Genomic DNA, 20,066 nt, shown 5'->3' on the forward strand with positions numbered 1-20,066 from the left:
GGCGGTGTGGGACAGACAAGACGTCTGAGACAGACAACACGTAATGCGTGGATCAGACTACAAGGCAAATTTGCTCTTTCACGATTGCACTGTTAGACTACTGCAATAAAATCTTCCGATACCACCGCATCCCATTTTTTTACGATCATTGGGCTTTATCTTGTCAAGTCATAAACGCGACCGGATACACTCGTTACCATGGCGACGGCAACAAGAGTGGATCGTGCCGACTGTATTATAAGAACAAAATGGGGGGAAAACGTGTGTTGGTGGTCACCGGTGCTTGGGAGAAGATGCTCGTTCAAGGCTTGCTTGAGGTATGTTCAAGTACTTTTAATACGGTACGGCTCGCAAGCAAGCAACAAAACGTTATGTAGCCTAGCAAGCTACTGCTAGTACTAACGGTTGTACCGGCGTTCTGTCGAATCATGCTCTGTTTCGGTGTGGGTGAAGTAATATAATTACAATAAAGTAATTTAATTACAGTAAGTTACAGTAAGTTAGCAATTACAGTAAGTTAACACCCATTATTTATGTCATGTTGTAATGTTGGTATATATTTATGCCTGTAATGCAGGCATAAATATATGTACAAAGATACATTATTTATTGTAAGTATATTTTTTGAGCAATTACATACACAAGTATATACAGTAAATGAACAGGTCATTTAAATAGACACATTGCTCCGTCTTGTGATCGGTTATCGTTTTTTTAAACTCTGATTGGCCCCAAAAATCCTGATCGTGTAAAGCCTACTTGAAACCTGAATCCAGGTATGAAGCCCTAACTTGTAACCCTTGTTTGAAAGCCTAATTCTTATTTGAAACACTACCTTGAAACCCTATGTCGGACTGGAAACTGTAATTTGAAACCCTAACCGTTGTTTGTAAACCTAATCCTGGTTTTAAACTCTACTCTGAAACCCTAATCCAACCTTGAAACCATAATTTCAAAGCCTCACCCCTGTCTGATGCTGGAACCTAGTATTGAAACCCTAATTTGAAAATCTTAACTTTAAGCCCTAACATTTGTTTGACTTTGAAACCCTTGTTTCAAAACCTAACCTTTACATGAAACTATACTTTGAAACCCTATGCCTGACTTGAAACTAATTTGAAACCATAACCTTTGTTTGAAACCCCAATCCAGTCTTGAAACCCCGATTTGAAATCCTAAATTGAAACTCTGATTTGAAACCCAATGCTTGACTTAAAACTGTAAATTGAAACCCTAACCATTGTTTGAAAACCTAACACTGGCTTTAAACTCTACTTTAAAACGCTAATCCAGCCTGGAAACCCTAATTTGAAATCTTAAACCTTGTCTGAAGGGCTTTAAAGCCTGTCTTGAAACCCCTAACTTGAAACTCAAACCTTTGTTTGAATGTGGAACTCAGGCTTGAAAGACTAACTTTAAACCTTAACCCTTGTCTGAAACTGGAATTTGGTGTATTTTTCTGTCTATTCAGCCACTCCACCAAGACGGTCCTGGACTTCGTGAATAGCAGTGACAATATGGTGTTTGTGCACAACAGTGTGCACCTCATCTCGCAGGTGGTGGACAACGTGGTCATGGCATGTGGCGGCATCCTCCCACTGCTCTCCGCTGCCACCTCCTCCTCTGTAAGACAAACACAGGAAGTTATCTATCTGCATTGACCTTTTGCCAATCGTGTTAGCCCGCCGTTAGCTGCTTCCTTAACATGGTTATCTTTATTTTTTATTTATTTTGTGTGTGTCGTCTGACCTCCTCTCTTTTATGGGATGCTGTGCTTCTGTGTGACCCGGGAAAACAGATTTATTGCTGTTTCTAACTACATTTACAACAATGTCAATGTCAAAATACAGACTGGTGCATTCTCCGCTTGCACTATTAAGAGCCTCTCCTCAAATGGACGCCGTCAGGAAGTAGGACCGTTGATTGAACTTCACTATTGAAATTAAACATAACACCAATTTGTACTGTTTGTTATATTTATTCAATTAAATTTAATTGTATTCCTCGCTTTTGATTCATGTAGTAAATATTTGTTGACTTAAATAAAATAAAATTACATGTAATGTCACCAATTTATTTAATTACTATTTTTTTTTTTTTACTGTTCAACTATTGTATTAAATTGAATTACCTTATACATGTCTTAAATCATTTAATTTATATGGAGGCAAATATATTTTTGGACTTATTGTTAAATTAAATTAAATCAAATGTTAACAATTTCATCTCACCCATTTTTGATTCATGTAGCTAAAATTGGATGAACAGTTTTATTTAAATAGTTTTTGATCATTAAATTCAATTCAAATTTTTAAATGTATCAAAGAATTGTCCCCTTATTTCCTTGTAATTTGCAATGTATTTTTTAAAATTAATCTAGCAGATGTCAACTATCAAATTCAATCATTTAAATTACTAATGCTTTATGACAGTAGCAGAGATTTCTTGCCTTGAATAGACCAAAAACCTAGAAGAATGTATAATGAAAACTTAATTGTCAGAGATGTTTTTTATTAATGTAGGGAAGATTTGTCAAAGTATTTTTTAAAGGTTCATTAAATTTAAAAAAATACATATAATTTTACAAATCATATAAATAATTGAATTAACAAATACAAAAACATAATTGAAAATATGCCATTTACTTTATTTTCTTCCCCCTGAACAGATGCCACCCCCCACCCGCTGTTGAATATAGCCACTATTTACAATGGTCATTTTAGTTTGTAAATACATTGGATTACCTCTTAGCTGTGGTGTCTGTTTTTGCCTCCAGCATGAGCTCGAGAACATCGAGCCTTCTCAGGGCCTGACGCTTGACGCCTCCGTGGCCTTCCTGCAGCGCCTCGTCAACCTCATGGACATTCTAGTCTTTGCCAGCTCGCTCAACTTCGCCGAGATCGAGGCAGAGAAAAACATGTCGTCGGGCGGCATCCTGCGACAGTGCCTCCGTCTTGGTAGCGTCACTCCCTCACATTAATTTTTTTTTTTTTTATATTTGAAAAATTGCCTTTGTGTGTATTCTCTCTGCTCTCCTTCCCTTGTTATTCTAACCCCCATCGCATGGCTATGGTCGTAAAATGGCTGCTACCGTGATGTAGTGATTTAGCCATTATAGCCTCGGCTGTCCTACTGCGCCTACTGTGCTGTGTAGAGTGGAGCCCCCTGGCAATTTTCATACTTCTTATTCCAGACTGTTAAATATTCTTGAGCAACATGCACACAATATATGGACATGCTGACCGGCAAGACTAATTTTAGTCCCTAACTCTTGTCCTAAACCTTAATTCAAAACCCTAACCCTGCATTGAAATTAGGGCTGCAACTAACGATTATTTTAATTATCGATTGTGTAATTTTTTTGATGAATTGATAAATCTGATTGAAAACTTTTTTTAAATTTCCATCATTTTATTCAAAAGCAGGACATTATTTCAAATTAAATACTCTTAATTGCAACGGTCTGTTTTGGTTTCTTTTAAACAAATATTGCGATTTAGCATGCGATTTTTCGGGAGGACGTTTATCTTCAGTATTAATCACTAAACACAAGACATAAATTATTCTATAGTATGACTAACACAACATTGGATATAGCCAACAAGTAAACTATTTCCTGTTGGTCAGGCCTAAATGTCATTATGAATTGATATGAAGAAGAAATCCTTATTTTACTCTTGAATTGTAAAAGAAAAACCTTAAATCACAGTAAAATATTGACTTATTGATTTAACCTCATGCCTTGTAAAAATGTAATACTATATAATGATGCTCTTGCCAGTAGCAGTGGCACTGCTGTCAGTGCCAAAAAGTGGACGAGTGACGCTTTTCATCACCAAGATGTGCATATAAAAGCGGTTCATGTGGTAAATTATGTTAAATGTTGATGAATGTTCTTATCAAATACAGTAAAAGTGTTAAATTTATTCACTTGTTGGATAATCCTCACAAATGATCTTAAGGACTTTATTTAGAATTTTCTCAAATTCAAACTTTTTAGTTGAAGATAATGTTCTAAATATTTGGTAAATATTAGTAGGCTAACTTTAGCTGTCAGATAATTGGAACATATTTCAAAAGCAGGACAAATTGGTCTAAATTTCATAAGGAGGGGATGTGGCGACTATGCTTGCCTTGGGCCCCCAAATGACTAGCTATGACTAGCCCTGCTTCAAGCCAGCGCCGCCGCCGCTCGGCATGACAACCAAAGTAGACCAGCAGCTCGTGCATTGATGAAGAAGGCAACTCGCTGCGAGAACTAATTTAAATTGCAGGACACATTGTCCAGCGACACTTGAAACGTACGTCACGGTAATAAATACTGTATGTATGCGACAAGCAACATCGGGTCTTCACTGATGCGCCGTTCCCCGCGGCCGGGAAGCCTGACTGCTTAGCCATCAGCGGCCGGACGGCGGATTGAAGCATTTTACGATATGGGGGGAAAAAACTGAACCATTAACACCGTTCACACACGGCAGAAAGAGCGCTCTCACTTTAACTTTTATCAGGAAGGGCTTTTGAGTTTTGACGCAGGCAAGTTTGATTCTCCAGCGTGGCAAATTCACTTCACCACATTCTGTTTCAATTAGCCATTGGCGAGGGGGCGAACGGGCAGCGCGAATCCTGTTAAAGGGTCATAACACCACAACATTGATGCTAGTTTCGTTAGCCCGTCTGTGGTGTTTTGCACTGTGTATCAGAACTAAACTAGCAGACCTTTGTAAGGTGTTTTAATACACGTTTTTGTTTAATATTTAGTTAGACAGTAAACTTTGACTGGGAGTGGCAGTAAACCGCTTTAAGATTTGTTCAGTTGGCACTTATCTGCCAAACTGCTGCTCGTTGTTAATTTCGCTGCATCCCTAGCTGGTGCGCGTATCTAAATTTTTGATTTTTTTTTGCACGCAAGTCAAAGCGAGAAATCGGCCGGGTGATTGCTTGTATCTTGAAAGTCTTGCGACTCAGGTCCCTCCTAAAATGAGGTCACGCTGTATGTAGTTAATTTGTGTTTGCTTAAGGCAGTGTAGGATACAATAATCAAAGCTTCTCACGTGCAAAGTTGTACTTCAAAAACCAACAAGCCACACTGCACTCATGCAGTTCCAGTGTTAGAAAATCAGCAGCCGCGTTTGTTATAAAATGAATATTTGATGAGGTATGTGCTCCCCATTGCAGGCACCTAATCTGATTTGGGGAGCGTGTAACAAGGTTTTAGCGTCTACCAGCCCTCCTTACCTCCTCCCCTCCATCTTCTTTTTACAAATGGCCGTATGAGAGAGTGGTCCTAATGGAAAAAGCCAGGCCATTTCCAGTCGGAATTATTCCCTCCTTCGCTTTCCAAATGGCTGAGATTTGTCAGTTGTCAAGTAGCTGAAGCATTGAGTGGGGGTTGTGGATTACAATAGATGACATTAGATTACAAGTGTGCCACATGTGAAGTGAAGTTGCATGCAGGGTAAGATGTTATTTGCCGCAGCGGCAGGGAAAGGGTCTCGCTGCCGACTCAGCACACGTACGAGGACATGTGTGTGTGTATCTGTGTGTGTGTGTGTGTGTGTGTGTGTGTGGCTAGTTGTTTGATTCAAGAGCACACCTTGCACTGTATGACCTTGGAGCAGACACACTGAACCAGGCTGACACTGTTGGCACCAACTTGTCACACATACACGCCCAGAGGTGGGTAGTAAGGTGTTACGTTTACTCCGTTACATTTACTCAAGTAACGTTTTCCATAAAGCTGTACTTGCCAGAGTACTTTAAATGCACCATACTTTTTATATTACTTGAGTATTTATGTGAAGAAGGATAGATACTTTTACTCCGTTACAATGATCGACATCCCGTTCGCTACTTTTATTTATCCATTCCTGCACTTGCGCATCTATTTTTAGACTCCATCTTCGACTTCCGCATAGGGTGCCCGTTGCGCCAATCAGACGACACAAGGCACGCCTGCGTAGCCTTCGCGAGCCAATCAAAATGACAATTTTTTTGGGGGGGTAAAATTCAAAACAAACAGCTGCGCGACAGTGTTTACTTTCCAGACTCTGAAAAACAACAGCTTTGCAGCGCTCATGCAGCGCTTAAATTGTGACTGCCCAAACTATTTCAGCCCACTTCTAACTTGAGAAAACACCTTGCGGTAAGTTGCAGATTTTTCTGTTGTTGTTTTGGCACTGTTAGGGCAAATTTTGCCATATCATATGGTGTTGCACGCTCACACACAATTACTCAGTCTGGTCAGTAAACAGCTTCTTCATGAAGTCATTTTAGTGAATAAAGCAAATGTTTCTGTAGGGCCTAATGCATGATTTGTTGTTTTTTGGGCAGTTTAAAATTTAAATGGTGGCAGATGTGTGTCGACTCCCATATATTATTAGTATTTTATTAATGTTCATGCTCTGATTTATATAAAAAAAAAAAAAAATTAAAAATGAATTTACTCACAAGTTACTCTTTATTTGAGTAGTTTTTTCATTGAGTACTTTCCTACTCGTAAGTCAATTTTTGGATAACTATTTTACTTTTACTTGAGTCATATTATTCTAAGGCTTTACACGATCAGGATTTTTGGGGCCGATCAGCGAGTTTAAAAAAACGATAACCGATCACCAATCCAATCACAAGATGGAGGAATGTGTCTATTTAAATGACCTGTTCATTTACTGTATATACTTGTGTACTTAATTGCTCCAAAAATTTTATTTACAATAAATGTATCTTTGGTCCTCTATTTATGCCAGTGAGGCATAGTTACAGACAGAACAAATGAATGGTCTTCTTTTAGATGGCAGGAAGTTTCCACTTGTTGTAACATTTTTATTTGTTGGTCTGCCGTGAGATTTTTCAATTGTAAAATATGCTCCATAAAGGTTGGAAATCACTGCTCTAGTCAGATTGTGTATTCTAATCAGTCAGGTCAAACCAACATTACGTGACAGAAATAATGGGCGCTAACTTACTGTAATTAAATTACTTTATTGTAATTAAATTACTTCACCCACACCGAAACTTTAGAGCATGATTCGACAGAACGGCAGCATGTTTGCATCCAACCGTTCATGCTACCACTAGCTTGCTAGGCTACAAAACATTTTATTGCCTGCTTGTGAGCCGTATCGTATTAAAAGTACGTGAACATACCTCAAGCAAGCCTTAAACGAACCCCCTCTCCTGTCCTGAGCACCGGTGACCACCAACACACGTTTTGCCCCATTTTGTTTTTATAGTACAGTCGGCGCGATCCACTCTTGCTGTCGTCGCCACGGTAACGAGTGTATCCGGTCGCATTTGAGTTGACAAGATAAAGCCCATTGATCGTAAAAAACGGAATGTGGTGGTATCGGAATACAAGATTTTATTGCAGTAGTCTGACAGTGCAATCGTGAAATAGCAAATTTGTCTTGTAGTCTGATTACGTGTTGTCTGTTCCGTACTGCCGAGATGTTTATTTTTATTTTTTTTCCTTCCCCAATACCTTCATAGGCCGTCAGATATTTACAGTACTACGTCAAAAGACACTCGACAAGGCTAAAAATAAACTAGTTTTTTTATTCAAATATACTGTGCACACGGCGACGCGGAGTATATGTCTTTTGCGGAGCCGATCAATGACGTGATTGAACGGATCGGCGAATTATGACATTAAAGCCCATCAGCCGATCAGCATAAAATGCTAAATATCGGCCGATACCGATCAGCCTGATAAAATCGGTGTAAAGTTCAATTATTCTAAAATAACAGTACTCCTACTTGAGTACAATATTTGGCTACTCTACCCACCTCTCTACACGCCTACGCACGTTCTTTTCTCTCTCATTGCTGATACTGCTTATTCTTCTACCATTGCTACATTTGCTGCTTCTTCTCAGACTGTCTCACTTTGTATCCAACACATTCTCTGACTACATTTTAAACCCTAATCCTTCCTTGTAACTCAGATTTAAAACACTCATCCTTATTTGATTTTGATTTATTTCTCTCTCTCTCTCTCTCTCTCTCTCTCTCTCTCTCTCTCTCTCTCTCTCTCTCTCTCTCTCTCTCTCTCTCTCTCTCTCTCTCTCTCTCTCTCTCTCTATATATATATATTTTTTTTTAAGGTTAGCCCCCCCATAAAACATTTTTTTAAACAAGAAAAATGGCATTCTACAGTATTGTGCTTTATAAGCTCAAACAGAAATAACATAATTAAACAGAATATAAAGAATTGAAAAGGTTGTGTATCATCATTTCATGCTTAGTTTCATAGTGCTGCTCCTTCTGGTGTGTGTAATTTGGCCACCAGGGAGCAGTATTATTCCTGTCACAGCGGCTGAGTAAACTGCAGTAATATTTATAATTTTTCACAGAGGATAAAGAATACATGCCTTTTGGTATTGTTATATTGTCTGCATGTATTGCTACCATTAGTTTTCAGATGCAAGTTGTTTTAAGGTTTATTCAGTAACTACCGTGATATCGATGCTAGTTCCACTGACGTTTTACATGGTGTGTTAGCATTAAGTAAACAGACTTTTGTAAGACAGCGTTATGTGTGTTTGTTAAATACGCAACATGGAATCATCTTTGTTTGGTTTTCCTGTAAAACTCAACTAGGAATTGCAGTAAATAGCTTGAATCAAGCACTTGGTCTCAAAAAAAAAAAAAAAGACAAAATTGGCGAAGCGACAACTCGCATCTCTAAAAACTCATAAGTCACTCGTTGGAAATCCTGGCTTGGACTTGAACCTAAATTCAAAACCCCAACTTTTGTTTGACACCATAACCCAGGCTTGAACCCCCATCCCTCATTTGGTTGTTAATTCTATTTTTTTTTAATCATTGCTTCTCTCCTTGTAGTGTGTGCGATGGCGGTGAGAAACTGCCTTGAGTGTCAGCAGGCTCACTTGAAGCACAACAAAGAAGCCAACACAGCCATTCCCGGGAAATCTTTTTCTGCACAGGCAAGTCATACCCAGGGTATCTTGTTCCACTCCTGTTTTTTTATCCACCCTTGTAGTCACTTCCAGACCCAATTGAAGCTCTGCCCTTTCCTCCCCATTGACCACAGACCACCAGGCGTTATTGCATTAGCTCATAGCTTATTGTATTACTCCCCTACCTTTGTCATTGTTGTTTTGTTGATCTGATCCATTGACTTCCAGTAAAAGTCACGCTATTCTTTCCCTGAACCGCCGCCGCCGTGTGTGTTAAAGCTCATTCATAATGCAGCCGGTCTGTAGAAAAGCCATTATGTTAAGGACTCCGTCTTCCCACTGGAAGAAACCTAAGTCCCCTACCTGTATGCATTTGTCTTGTAGAACAAATCAAATGTCTCTTTTGATTGGTGCAGAGTCCTGTGGACGCGGTGACGGGCGGGATGTCTCCTGTGCGTGACTTTGAGCGACTGTTGCAGGACATGGACATCAACCGCCTCAGGGCAATCGTCTTCCGGGATATTGTGAGTTAGGAAAGCACACACACACACACACACACACACCACGTTTGACTCTGAAGACGGGTTTCCACCAAGTGGTCCAGTTCAGTTAAGTACGGTTCAGAATCAGAATCATCTTTATTTGCCAAGTATGTCCAAAAAACACACGAGGAATTTGTCTCCGGTAGTTGGAGCCGCTCTAGTACAACAACAGATAGTCAATTGACAGAGAACACTTTTGAGACATTAAGACATTGACCAAAAAAAAAAAAAAAGTCACCGAGCAATAAAGGGTTCCTAGTTATCTGGTAATGCCGGTACATTTTTATTTATTTATTTATTTTTTTGACAATTGTGCAAAAAGATGCAGAGTCCTCTAGCACTTTGAGCAGTTCGAATGACTAATATTGCAATAGTCTGGTGCAATGACCATTGTGCAAAGTGCGCTGAAACTTCAAGGACTGTATGCGGTTTAAAGTGACGAGTAGTGCGATCATCTGGGACAATGTTGATTGTACAAATGTTGCAGATACTCCTCAATCGGTGTGCAAATGGAGCAGATGCTACTCTGGCATGAGTGGCTAGTATTGGTCAACAACAGATATGCAAATAGTGCAGCGTGGGGAGACAACTACAGTCATTAAAAAGCACTAGGCCCATACATGCAGGAGCGTCAACCTGAAAACATTACCTTTACCTAAAGTGCTAAATTAAAGCCTTACCCTGACTTGAACCCCTAACCCTGATTTCAAACCCTAATTTAGAACCACAATCTGTCCTGAAGACCTAATTTGAGACCCTAGCCCTTGTTTGAAACATGTCCTGACTTGAAACCCCAATGGACACCCTAACCCTGACTTGAAATTCTAATTTGAAACGCTCACCCTTGTTCGAAACCCTAAACCTGACTTTAAACCCCAACCTGCAAACTTAACCATGACTAGAAACCCAAAATTGAAACTTTCCCCTTATTTTTAACCCTCTTTTAAAATCAAAATCTGTTGTCAAACCCTCAATTTGAAGGTTTTACCGATTTGAAACCCTAATTTGACACCTTCCTTTGGTTGGAAAGACTAATCTCAAACCCTAATCTGTCTTGAAACTGTTATTTGAAGGACGAGCTTTTGTTTGAAACCCTAACCCACACTTAACTGTAATTCAAAGCCCTAATAAACTTATTTTTAAAACAAAGTTATGTCTCTGTATGGGTTGAACGACTGAAGATGTTTTGTAATCTACTATAATGTGATGAAAGTTGAGCTGAAGTCGATTAATTGATGACAGTTATTTTTTTCAGCACAATACAGTGATCCTCAACCTTTTTTATGCCACAGACCGGTTTCACAGCGACGTATTTTCATGGACCACATGTAAACGGATAAAAACCAATGATTAAAAACCGCTAACTCACCATTACGCTAATAGTTGCAATTAGTGGGAGTCCCGCGCATGTTTCTCTTCAACAAGCCGGTTGGTCCAATAAAGCACAGACAACAACTGTGTGCACTGTTAGCAAGAACTTTTTAGAACTTTATTTAAGTTGTTTGCTAGAACATACGCCGAACACACCAACATTTAGACACCATATCGACATCATTTTTGACATCATATCGTGTTGTAAGATGGGACATCGTGTGCAGACTCCAAAAGATTGAGCATTTCTCAGTTTCACAGTTTCTATTTCATGTGTACTTTTATTGTATTTGAGGATAGACTTGCTACCGGTCTCAGTTTTGGTAAAATATTTTCACACGTTTGTAGCATCCATACAGCCATATTCACTGCTGTCCTCGGTTACATAAGCTGGCAGTCCTAAAACACAGGGTTGCAGATTAATCGATTTCAAGCTATAATCGTCATTGCGACTAATAAGGTTGATGTCAATTAGTCGATTCGGCCCCTATGCATGTGTTAGCTTCTTTACTGCAAATGCAAATAATGTGAGGCCTAGATATCTTTGGTAATGGTATAATAATTGAGGTACTCAATAAATGTATTACAACACCTAAATAAATCCATTCACTCCAAATCCAGCTACTCTCCAAAAACTTCAAATAACTGGAGAATGCACAGTGGGATACAATCGTTTGAAGAGAATGTGAATTGAACAAAACTTTAATGCTTCGTGTAAAAGGGACTTGAAAGGACTCAAGAGATACTTTTTGGAGAACATACACACATATGCACATGTAAATGCAGATGTTGTTTAGTGTGTTTGTTTTGTTCCAGGAGGACAGTAAGCAGGCTCAGTTCCTGGCTCTGGCTGTGGTCTACTTCATCTCCGTCCTCATGGTGTCCAAGTATCGAGACATCCTGGAGCCCCACAACGACAACAAGCACCCGCAGCGATCGCAGTCGACCAGGAGCGCAGGTATAGGAGGCCCAATTGAAACCCTAATGCAGGGTAGAAACCTGAATATGAAACACTTACCCTTTGTTTGAAACCCTAATCCAGGCTTGAAACCTCCCTTTGAAAGCGTAGATCTGGAACCCAGGCTGGAAACCCTAACTTGAAACACGAACCCTGATTTGAAATCCTAACCCAGGTTGAAAACCCTAATTATAAACACATAGCCTTTGTTTGAAACCCTAATCCAGGCTTGAAATCCTCCTATGAAAGTGTAGATCTTGAAACCCTAACCTTTGTTTGAACCCTTAACTCAGGTTTCAAAGCCTAGCTTTAAACCCTAGCCTTGACTTGAACCCCTAATTTTGAACTCTAACCCTTATTTGAAGCCCTAATTTGAAACTCCAATCCTTCTTTGATACCCCATACAGGCAAGAAACCCTTACTTAAAATCCAAACCCATGCTAGAAAGCCTGATTTGAATGCTTATCTAGTCCTCTCTTTTATAGGTGACTGCCAAAGATAAACCAAAATGACCAAAACAGAGTACTAGACAGCGCAGTACTGAGGCGACCATCCGTGCCGCCGTATTGGATAGTAAATGTAGAGTAGTAGTATAGATTGAAACCCTAACCCTGGCTTTAGACCCAGGATTTGAAAGCCTAACCTGAGTGATATTTATTTTGGTTTAATTGTCATCACACACCTGTATAAGACACTTAATTGAATGATTATGTTCTATATAGACAGCTGTGCCGGGCCGGAGACAGAGAACGGGGTCTCTCTCCACCGCTACGACTGCGGCATCGGAGACGAGCACGCCTCTATCGGCGCGGCCGGTGAGGCCATGTTGTCATCCTCTGGCAGTGCTGCTCACGGCCCAGACGCCATCTCGGAGGCCCTGTCCACGTTGTCTTCCGAGGTCAGACCCACTGATACCAAAGGCAAGAACGTGAAGGACATCCTGCGCAGCCTGGTCAGCGCGCCGACTGACGATATCATTGTGGACCCCGGCCTGCTGCCACCCACTTTTCTGGGGACCGTGGTGGGCGTGGGCGACGTTCCCAGGGATTGCCTGCAGATCCGATCTTTTGACAGGTGAGCGCATCTCTTGACAACAAAATGTTCCTGCAGGAAATACAATAATACATCTGAGCCACTGAGAACTAGAATGGGCTAACTCCATTTTGTCTTTTTGTAGGAGAGTGATTTAGTTTTATGGCTGCAATAAAATCTGAGGGATTTATATCTTATTCGAGATACTTGTTTTTACAGAAATTGTAGTTTTCCTCAGACTTTATTTGAAAACATCTGTCAAATACAGTATATCAAGATTTCATGAAAGATGATAAATAATATTCACTTATACTAACACTGCAGGTGCACTGGCACCCAAGTTAAACACTGTACTCTCTGAGTCATCCTTCAGTCTGAACCTCACTTTGCATTATGTGGGCCTATAGGTGAAGCCTGTTTTCATACAGTCATGCTCAAAGCCATGACTGTTGTCTAAATAAAATCCTTCTTTTGTTATTCTAACATTTAGCAAATAGAAATAATTTTGGCAATCCTAATTGACCTAAAACTGGAAAGTTTTAGTCTGATTTTATGTCAGACAGTCAGGAAAAAAAAGCGTTATTTTTCTTTTTATACAGTCATGGCTAAAAAGGTGGCAACGTTTTTGAGCATGACTATAAGTTTGGCTATCCTGGAAGTAGTATGGGTTGGCCCGGTTTTTGCGCTGATGAATCAGGGAAAGTCCAGTGTGCAACAATGAACGGCCCCCTATTTGTCAAAATTGTATCTAAACCTTGTTTTAGATCAGTATTTATCTGAAAAATATGCCCTTTCTGTCTTCATTTCTGCAATTAACTTCAAAATGACTTTAAAATGCAGGAAGGGCATTCTAACTTTTAGTGGCTGAAATATAAATACTTGACAAGCATTTTTTGAATAACATTTGAGCGTTGTACGAGTGTACAAATAAGGTCAGCCCTTTCTTACCACTTTCCTACAAGTGCACAAATGAGGTAACCACTCATTTTACACCCTTCTACAAGTGTAACAATAAGGTAAACATGGCACCCTTATGTGCAAAAAGCACATTTCACTTTTATGGTAACTCGATCTGGTGCAAAGTGGCATACAGCAATATTCATTTGAGGCAACCACTCCCGTTTTCTGGAATTTAAAGTATCCCTCACATTACATTTACTAGTTTTCTGGTAGTTGAAATGCTTAAGATTTGGTGTTTGCTCCTGCTTTTGTGAATGGCGCAGGAAGTTAACCGAATACTATTTTACCTGATCACTAGTGAGATTGGAAGTGCGTCACGGGGCTGTTGCTCTTAGTCCATCACCGTATTGGTTCCAGCCTCATCCGTGGTCAAGACGGTCGATGGGCCAAGCACTTCTTCCTCCGTTTCATGGCGGTTGGCAAGATAAATGAGTACTATGTTACGTGTCCAAAAACATAGGTACTGATTGGCAGAGAGGAGACCTAATTGCTCTTCCTCAACTACCTGGATGTGTGTCATGGTAAAGAGTTGAATTTTGTGTGAGGATTAAATACAGTTCCACAGAACCCGAATAAAATTTCATAAACTTACATTCAGCTTCAAGTTTAATGGATTTCGGTTCCAAACTAATTCAATTTCAAATTCTACTTGTCTGATTGTTTTTCATTGAAATTAAACAATACAAATTAGAATTTTATGATTCAAATTCAGTTTTTTAATGTAAACTAAGTTATAAAATACAATACAAAAACAATAAAATACGAATGATTCAAAATCAGTTTCCGGCGGGACATATTTCAGCCCATAGCCACTTTTTTACGCATATGAAATGTCATTTATAACAAATATGAAATTTTTTTTGCACTAACTAAAATCTTACTTGTACTTAATGCATGGTATTATTATTGAGTGGTGTCATCTGATCATTGAGTTAAAGTGTTTGATGGAAATGTCAATGGAGTTGTATGTTAAAAGCGGACAATCCTATGCCAAGTAGTCTTAAAGTGGACATACAGGGTTTTAACCAGTGGGCGGTGATATATGTGAAATACTGTTTTTCTGCTTTGCTTCTGTGTGTTGGTGGGTGAAAAAACACTGGTTTCCCTAGGACTCCATATGGCCATTGCTTTTCAAAGTTGACAGTTTCATACCTGACAAAAGCTGCTGACCTTGAAGACGTCTCTGCGCAGTACCCCCGGAGGATCCACAAGAACATTCTGTAACAAAAACCCCTTTGAACCGAGGGATCGTGACTCTGTCCGCTATCAATGCTGGTGACCCTGGAGTGGGGCGGGGAAGGGGAAACAGTCATGTGGTGAATCCACAGACAGGCCCAGGTGATGGAAGATGGTCCTCGGGTCTGGTTTACATTTTGACTTCGAGGATGAATAAAAGACTCCTCCATGGGGGAGACTGGCGAAGTTGAGGTTCTCACATTTTGAAGAAAACACCTCCTCCCCGCAGCCAGCCAGCCAGGCAGTCAGCGAGTCTTAACCCCCGACTATGGGAATTCCGCAGCATCTTGGTGATGATGGCGTGTCTTTATCTGAGGAATGCTTTGTCAGGTCTGCGGGTGCTCCTCATATCAGGGGATTAGACTGGCTCCTGCCCGCTGAGCACGCTTGCCGGTTTACAGGGAAGGGCGTAAGGAGCGCTGGAAATCATAGACCTGCAGCTCGGGGAGCCTCCTCTTGCAACACACGCAAGCTCCATTTCACAGCCAGACACCTTCAACAGGGGCTGGAAGAGGCTATAACATAAACACTCACGATAAGGCAGATGTACTGGAGAGGCCCCGCACTTTGTGAAAATGAATACAGTGGTACCTCGACTTAGGAGTGACCCGATTTATGAGTTTTTCGAGACATGCTCCGACTTTTGGGGGGGAAAAAAAAAAAATGTCTTGACCTGTGAGACTAGAGAGTGGGAGCAATCTTCATAACAGGCAGCAGATACTGAACAATTGGAAAAAAAAAAAGCCATTTATTGGTCATCATTGATATGACTGTTGAAAGTCAAGTCGGACTCTATCAGAACACCAAGGTTTCAGACTTGGTCTTTGGTTTTTAAAGAGAGTGACTCCAGGTATTTACTAACAGCAATCCTCTTTTCTTTATTGCCAAAAACAATTATATCAGTTTTGTTGTGGTTTAATTGAAGAAAACTTTGGCTCATCCAGTTATTTATCTGTTTTAAACAGTGACACACCACCTCAATTGAACTGTAGTAATCTGTAGACACTGCTAGATATAACAGTGTGTCATCTACATAGCTATGATAGTCAAAATTAAAGTTCTGAAGAATTTGACCAAGGGTAGCATATACAGGCTGAACAGGTGGGGTCCAAGAACTGACCCTTGAGGGACCCCATAGGTCATTGCCATTCAATGAGATTGAACACTTCCAGTGGTTCCTCCAGGTAGGACCTGAACCATTTAAGGACTGTTCCATTTAGTCCTACCCACGTTTCCAACCTGTTCAGCAGTTTATTATGATCTACCGTATCAAAAGCCGCACTGAGGTCCAACAAGACCAGAATTGACACCATTCCCGAGTCAGTATTCAACCTTCTATCATTTAGCACTTTGATAAGAGCGGATTCTGTACTGTGATGAGTTCGTAAACCTGATTGAAATTTGTCAAAAAGTCCATTTAAGTTAAAGAAATTGCTGAGTGGATTAAAAATAACTTTTTCAACAATCTTGCCTATGAAAGGGAGATTTGAAATGGGTCTATTGCTTGCTAATATGGAAGTGTCCAGCGTTCTATTTTCTAGCAGAGGCTTAATGACAGCTATTTTAAGAGCTTTAGGAAACTCGCCTGACTGAAGTGAGCAATTGATTATCTGCTGCAGCTAGCACAGACTTTGCAATAGCTTTGAAAAAGTCAGATGGTATTGAGTAAAGACAGCTCGTTGATGGTTTCAGCTGCTGAACCGTTTTCTCTACAGTTTTTTGGTCAAATGTATCAAATTCTGACATGGTAATAGAGTTTTTCCTGGGTGCCTTCAGATGCAGTATAATTTTATCATTTTGCTGATTTGTGCTAATATTTAACCTGATGGATTGCATTTCTTCACTAAAACAAGCAAATTCATTGCATTTATCTGCTGTTAGGAGTTCTGGAGCTTTGGGGGGGGGGGGGGGGGGGGGTTGTGAGCTTGTCAACCACAGCGAACAGAGTGCGAGTATTATTGAAGTTCTTACTGATGATTTCTGAAAAGTGTTGCTGTCTCGCCCTGACTAACTCTTGGTTAAAATTACAGTGACTTATGTCTGTAGAGGTCAGTCAATTTAGAGTTTAGTTTTTCTCCACTTATGTTCTGCTTTCCTACACTTTGATTTAGAGGTCTTTACCATCATTGTGCTCCTCCACGTTGTTCTAGGTCGCCTCAAGATTGTCTTTGTTTTAATAGGAGCGACAGCATTCATGACATTTGAAATTTTACAGGTGAAATTATCCAAAAGTTCAACTGTCTCAGCAGTGGCACAGCAATGATCTCCATAAGATTAGTGGCAATACTCATTTATGTAAAAAAAAAAAAAAAAAAAAACAACAATTATTAAAAATAACTTTCTCAATAATCTTGGCTATGAAAGGGAGATTTGAGATGGGGCTATAGCTTGCTAACATGGAAGCGTCCAGCGTTCTGTTTTTTAGCAGAGGGTTAATGTCAGCTACTTTAAGAGCTTTAAGAAACCCCAGACTGAAGTGAGCAATTGATTATTTGCTGCAAATCAGCAAGCACAGACTTCGCAATAGCAGCACAATGTCAGTAAGCATTGAAGAATGGAATCATAATGCACAAACTGAATTACAGTATGTTATTACTTTGTTCTGTAGAGTGCTATTTTTCTTATGAAAAAAAAACTAAATTTACCGTTGGTGTTTTTTGATGGGCTTGAACAGTTAATGGCTTTTCATTCATTTCAATGGGCAGAGTTGATTTTAAATATGAGTTATTTGAATTACGAGTGTGGTCTTTGAATAAATTAAACCAATGTATATGGAATATTTATAAATTTTCAGGCAAACATTTGAAAATTGACAAATCCAAGTTTTACCACCACCCTATACGCCACTTAGAATCTCTTAGATCACACCACATAACTATAAAAATTTGTGCAATGTACTGGATAAGAATAATAACAATTCCCAATCCAGGTATCGAGAACTTTTGTTATTTCACAGTAAAATATGCCCTTGGATTATTATTTATTTTCTTTTTTTCTTTTTTGAGAGGGGGGCCCTTGAAGTATTCATGTAGTCTCGCACTACAAATTTATTCTTCACTTATTTTAGACTTAAAAATGCCAACTTAAGTTTTTAGATCAAATACAATTTTTTACCACATTTGTGCAAAAGATATGTACATTTAATTATTAGTTTCTCCAAGATGTATTCATGTTGTCTCACATCACAAATTTGGTAAACAAGCAAAAAATTAGAATTAAAAAAAAAAAAAAAAAAAAATGTAATTGCCAATTTTAATACCCTTCAAATGTTATTTTGTAAAGAGTTTAGCCAAAATGTTAGATTTACACAAAATGTAATAATGCATAAAATACAGTACAAAGTTTGAGGAAAAAAATACTTAGCTGCACTGAATTAGGTTTATACTAAGGCATTTTTATTTGAATTTAAAAATGGTCAAATCGAATTGTTCCCAATCCCTGAAGTGTTGGAGTGCAAATAAATACAAAATGAGCAAATTTATTATGTGTGCACCCATACATTTTGAGTTTGATAAATCTGTGAAATGGATAATGGAGTATGACAGGAAATCTTTTGTGTAAGGAGACATTGCTGAGGTTCAATCTGAAAGTCGTAAAAGTCCAATGCAATCTTTTCTACAGACCTCTGTTGAAAGTTCCAGTTGGGAGCATCTCATTTAGTTTGTAGTGATAACTGCATTCTCATCAGTTCTTCCCATTGTGCAGTAATCACACACTACCACTGTTTATCATCTACCGCGTCCATCACTGCTTGGCATCGACAAGCAAACCACAAGTTCTCCTGCGACAAGACGACGAGACAAGTTGACATTCTACACAGACGTGCTTGCCAAAACACGGCACCTCTTCTCTCGTCCAGACGCATGGATTTACGAGAGCGACATCAGGGGGAACAAGAAAATCCAGATAAAAACTGGGTGTGGGTCAGAAGGTGAAGTATTCCCCCCACCTCCTTGTCTGATTTATTTACTAGCGCAGACCTGGTGGATTTCTCCCATCCATTTCTCAGCCGTGCCCCTGTTATGACAGGCAGTCTGCAAATATTTGCTGACATGAACCAGAACCAAACAGTGTCATTGTACAAGCTGCTGATTTAGATCAGCAGAATGTGCGAGTGTTGGACGGTGGGGATATACACGGGGCGCGCTTGTTTGCATTCCTGCCGTGCGTGTACAGAAGACTTGTGTCCATCGTGAAGTGTTGTTAATGGAGTGCTCGGGAAGAAACTCAGCATGTCAGAAACAAACAGCGCTTGACTGACGGCAAGTTGAATTTCTCACATCGGTCCTCAAAATGGACGACCGTAAATGACAAATGTGTCACAAAATGGAGGACTGTAAATGATGGACATGTCATAAAATGGAGGATCATAAGTATCACAATGTAGGGCTCTGAATCATGTATTTTGCAAATTGGAGGAATGTCAATAACAGAATTTCACAAAATTGAGCATTGTAAATAACAAATATGTCACAAAATGGAGAACTGTAAATAACAAAGGTGTCAAAAATGCATGATTGTAAATCACAGATATGTCACAAAATCAACCAGTATAAATAGCGAATGTCGCAAAATGGAAGACTGTAAAGGAGGGATGTGTCGGAAAAAGACGACTAAATAACGTCGCATAATGGAACACTGTAAATTACAATAAATGAGCAGGTCATTTAATGATTAAAATGTCACAAAATGTAGGACTGTAAATAATACACGTGGCAAAATGGTGAACTGTAAGTATTGCAATGGGACACCTGTAAATAGTGTCATAAAATGGGACAGCGTAAATAACGTTGCAAAATGGAAGACTGTAAATAACGGATATGATGCAAGATTAAAGACTGTAAATAATGGATACATTGAGAAATGGAGGACTAACAATGTTTTCAAAAAATTGACTCTTAATTTCCATGTCAGTAAATTAAAGTCTCTGAACTGAGATCAATATACTTACTACCCTTCTTTTCTTTTCCTTATAGGGAAAAGAGAGTCCTCTATTTGACGGGGGTGTTTATTTTTTATTGTTAAGTGGCTGATTAATTGGGGCACGAC

The 20,066-nt window shown here is 39.4% G+C and overlaps 1 protein-coding gene across 1 annotated transcript in view; it reads left to right on the forward strand.

The window, feature by feature from the left end:
- Positions 1–20,066, forward strand: part of lrba (LPS-responsive vesicle trafficking, beach and anchor containing) — a 272,786-nt gene that overhangs the window by 62,631 nt on the left and 190,089 nt on the right. Inside the window, 6 exon segments of the mRNA XM_061678832.1 lie at positions 1,472–1,625; positions 2,777–2,957; positions 8,842–8,945; positions 9,335–9,442; positions 11,648–11,789; positions 12,512–12,863. Coding sequence (XP_061534816.1) covers positions 1,472–1,625; positions 2,777–2,957; positions 8,842–8,945; positions 9,335–9,442; positions 11,648–11,789; positions 12,512–12,863 — 1,041 coding nt within the window.

Source organism: Phycodurus eques, chromosome 6 (assembly GCF_024500275.1).
Source record: "Phycodurus eques isolate BA_2022a chromosome 6, UOR_Pequ_1.1, whole genome shotgun sequence".
In the NCBI taxonomy this organism is placed as follows: domain Eukaryota; kingdom Metazoa; phylum Chordata; class Actinopteri; order Syngnathiformes; family Syngnathidae; genus Phycodurus; species Phycodurus eques.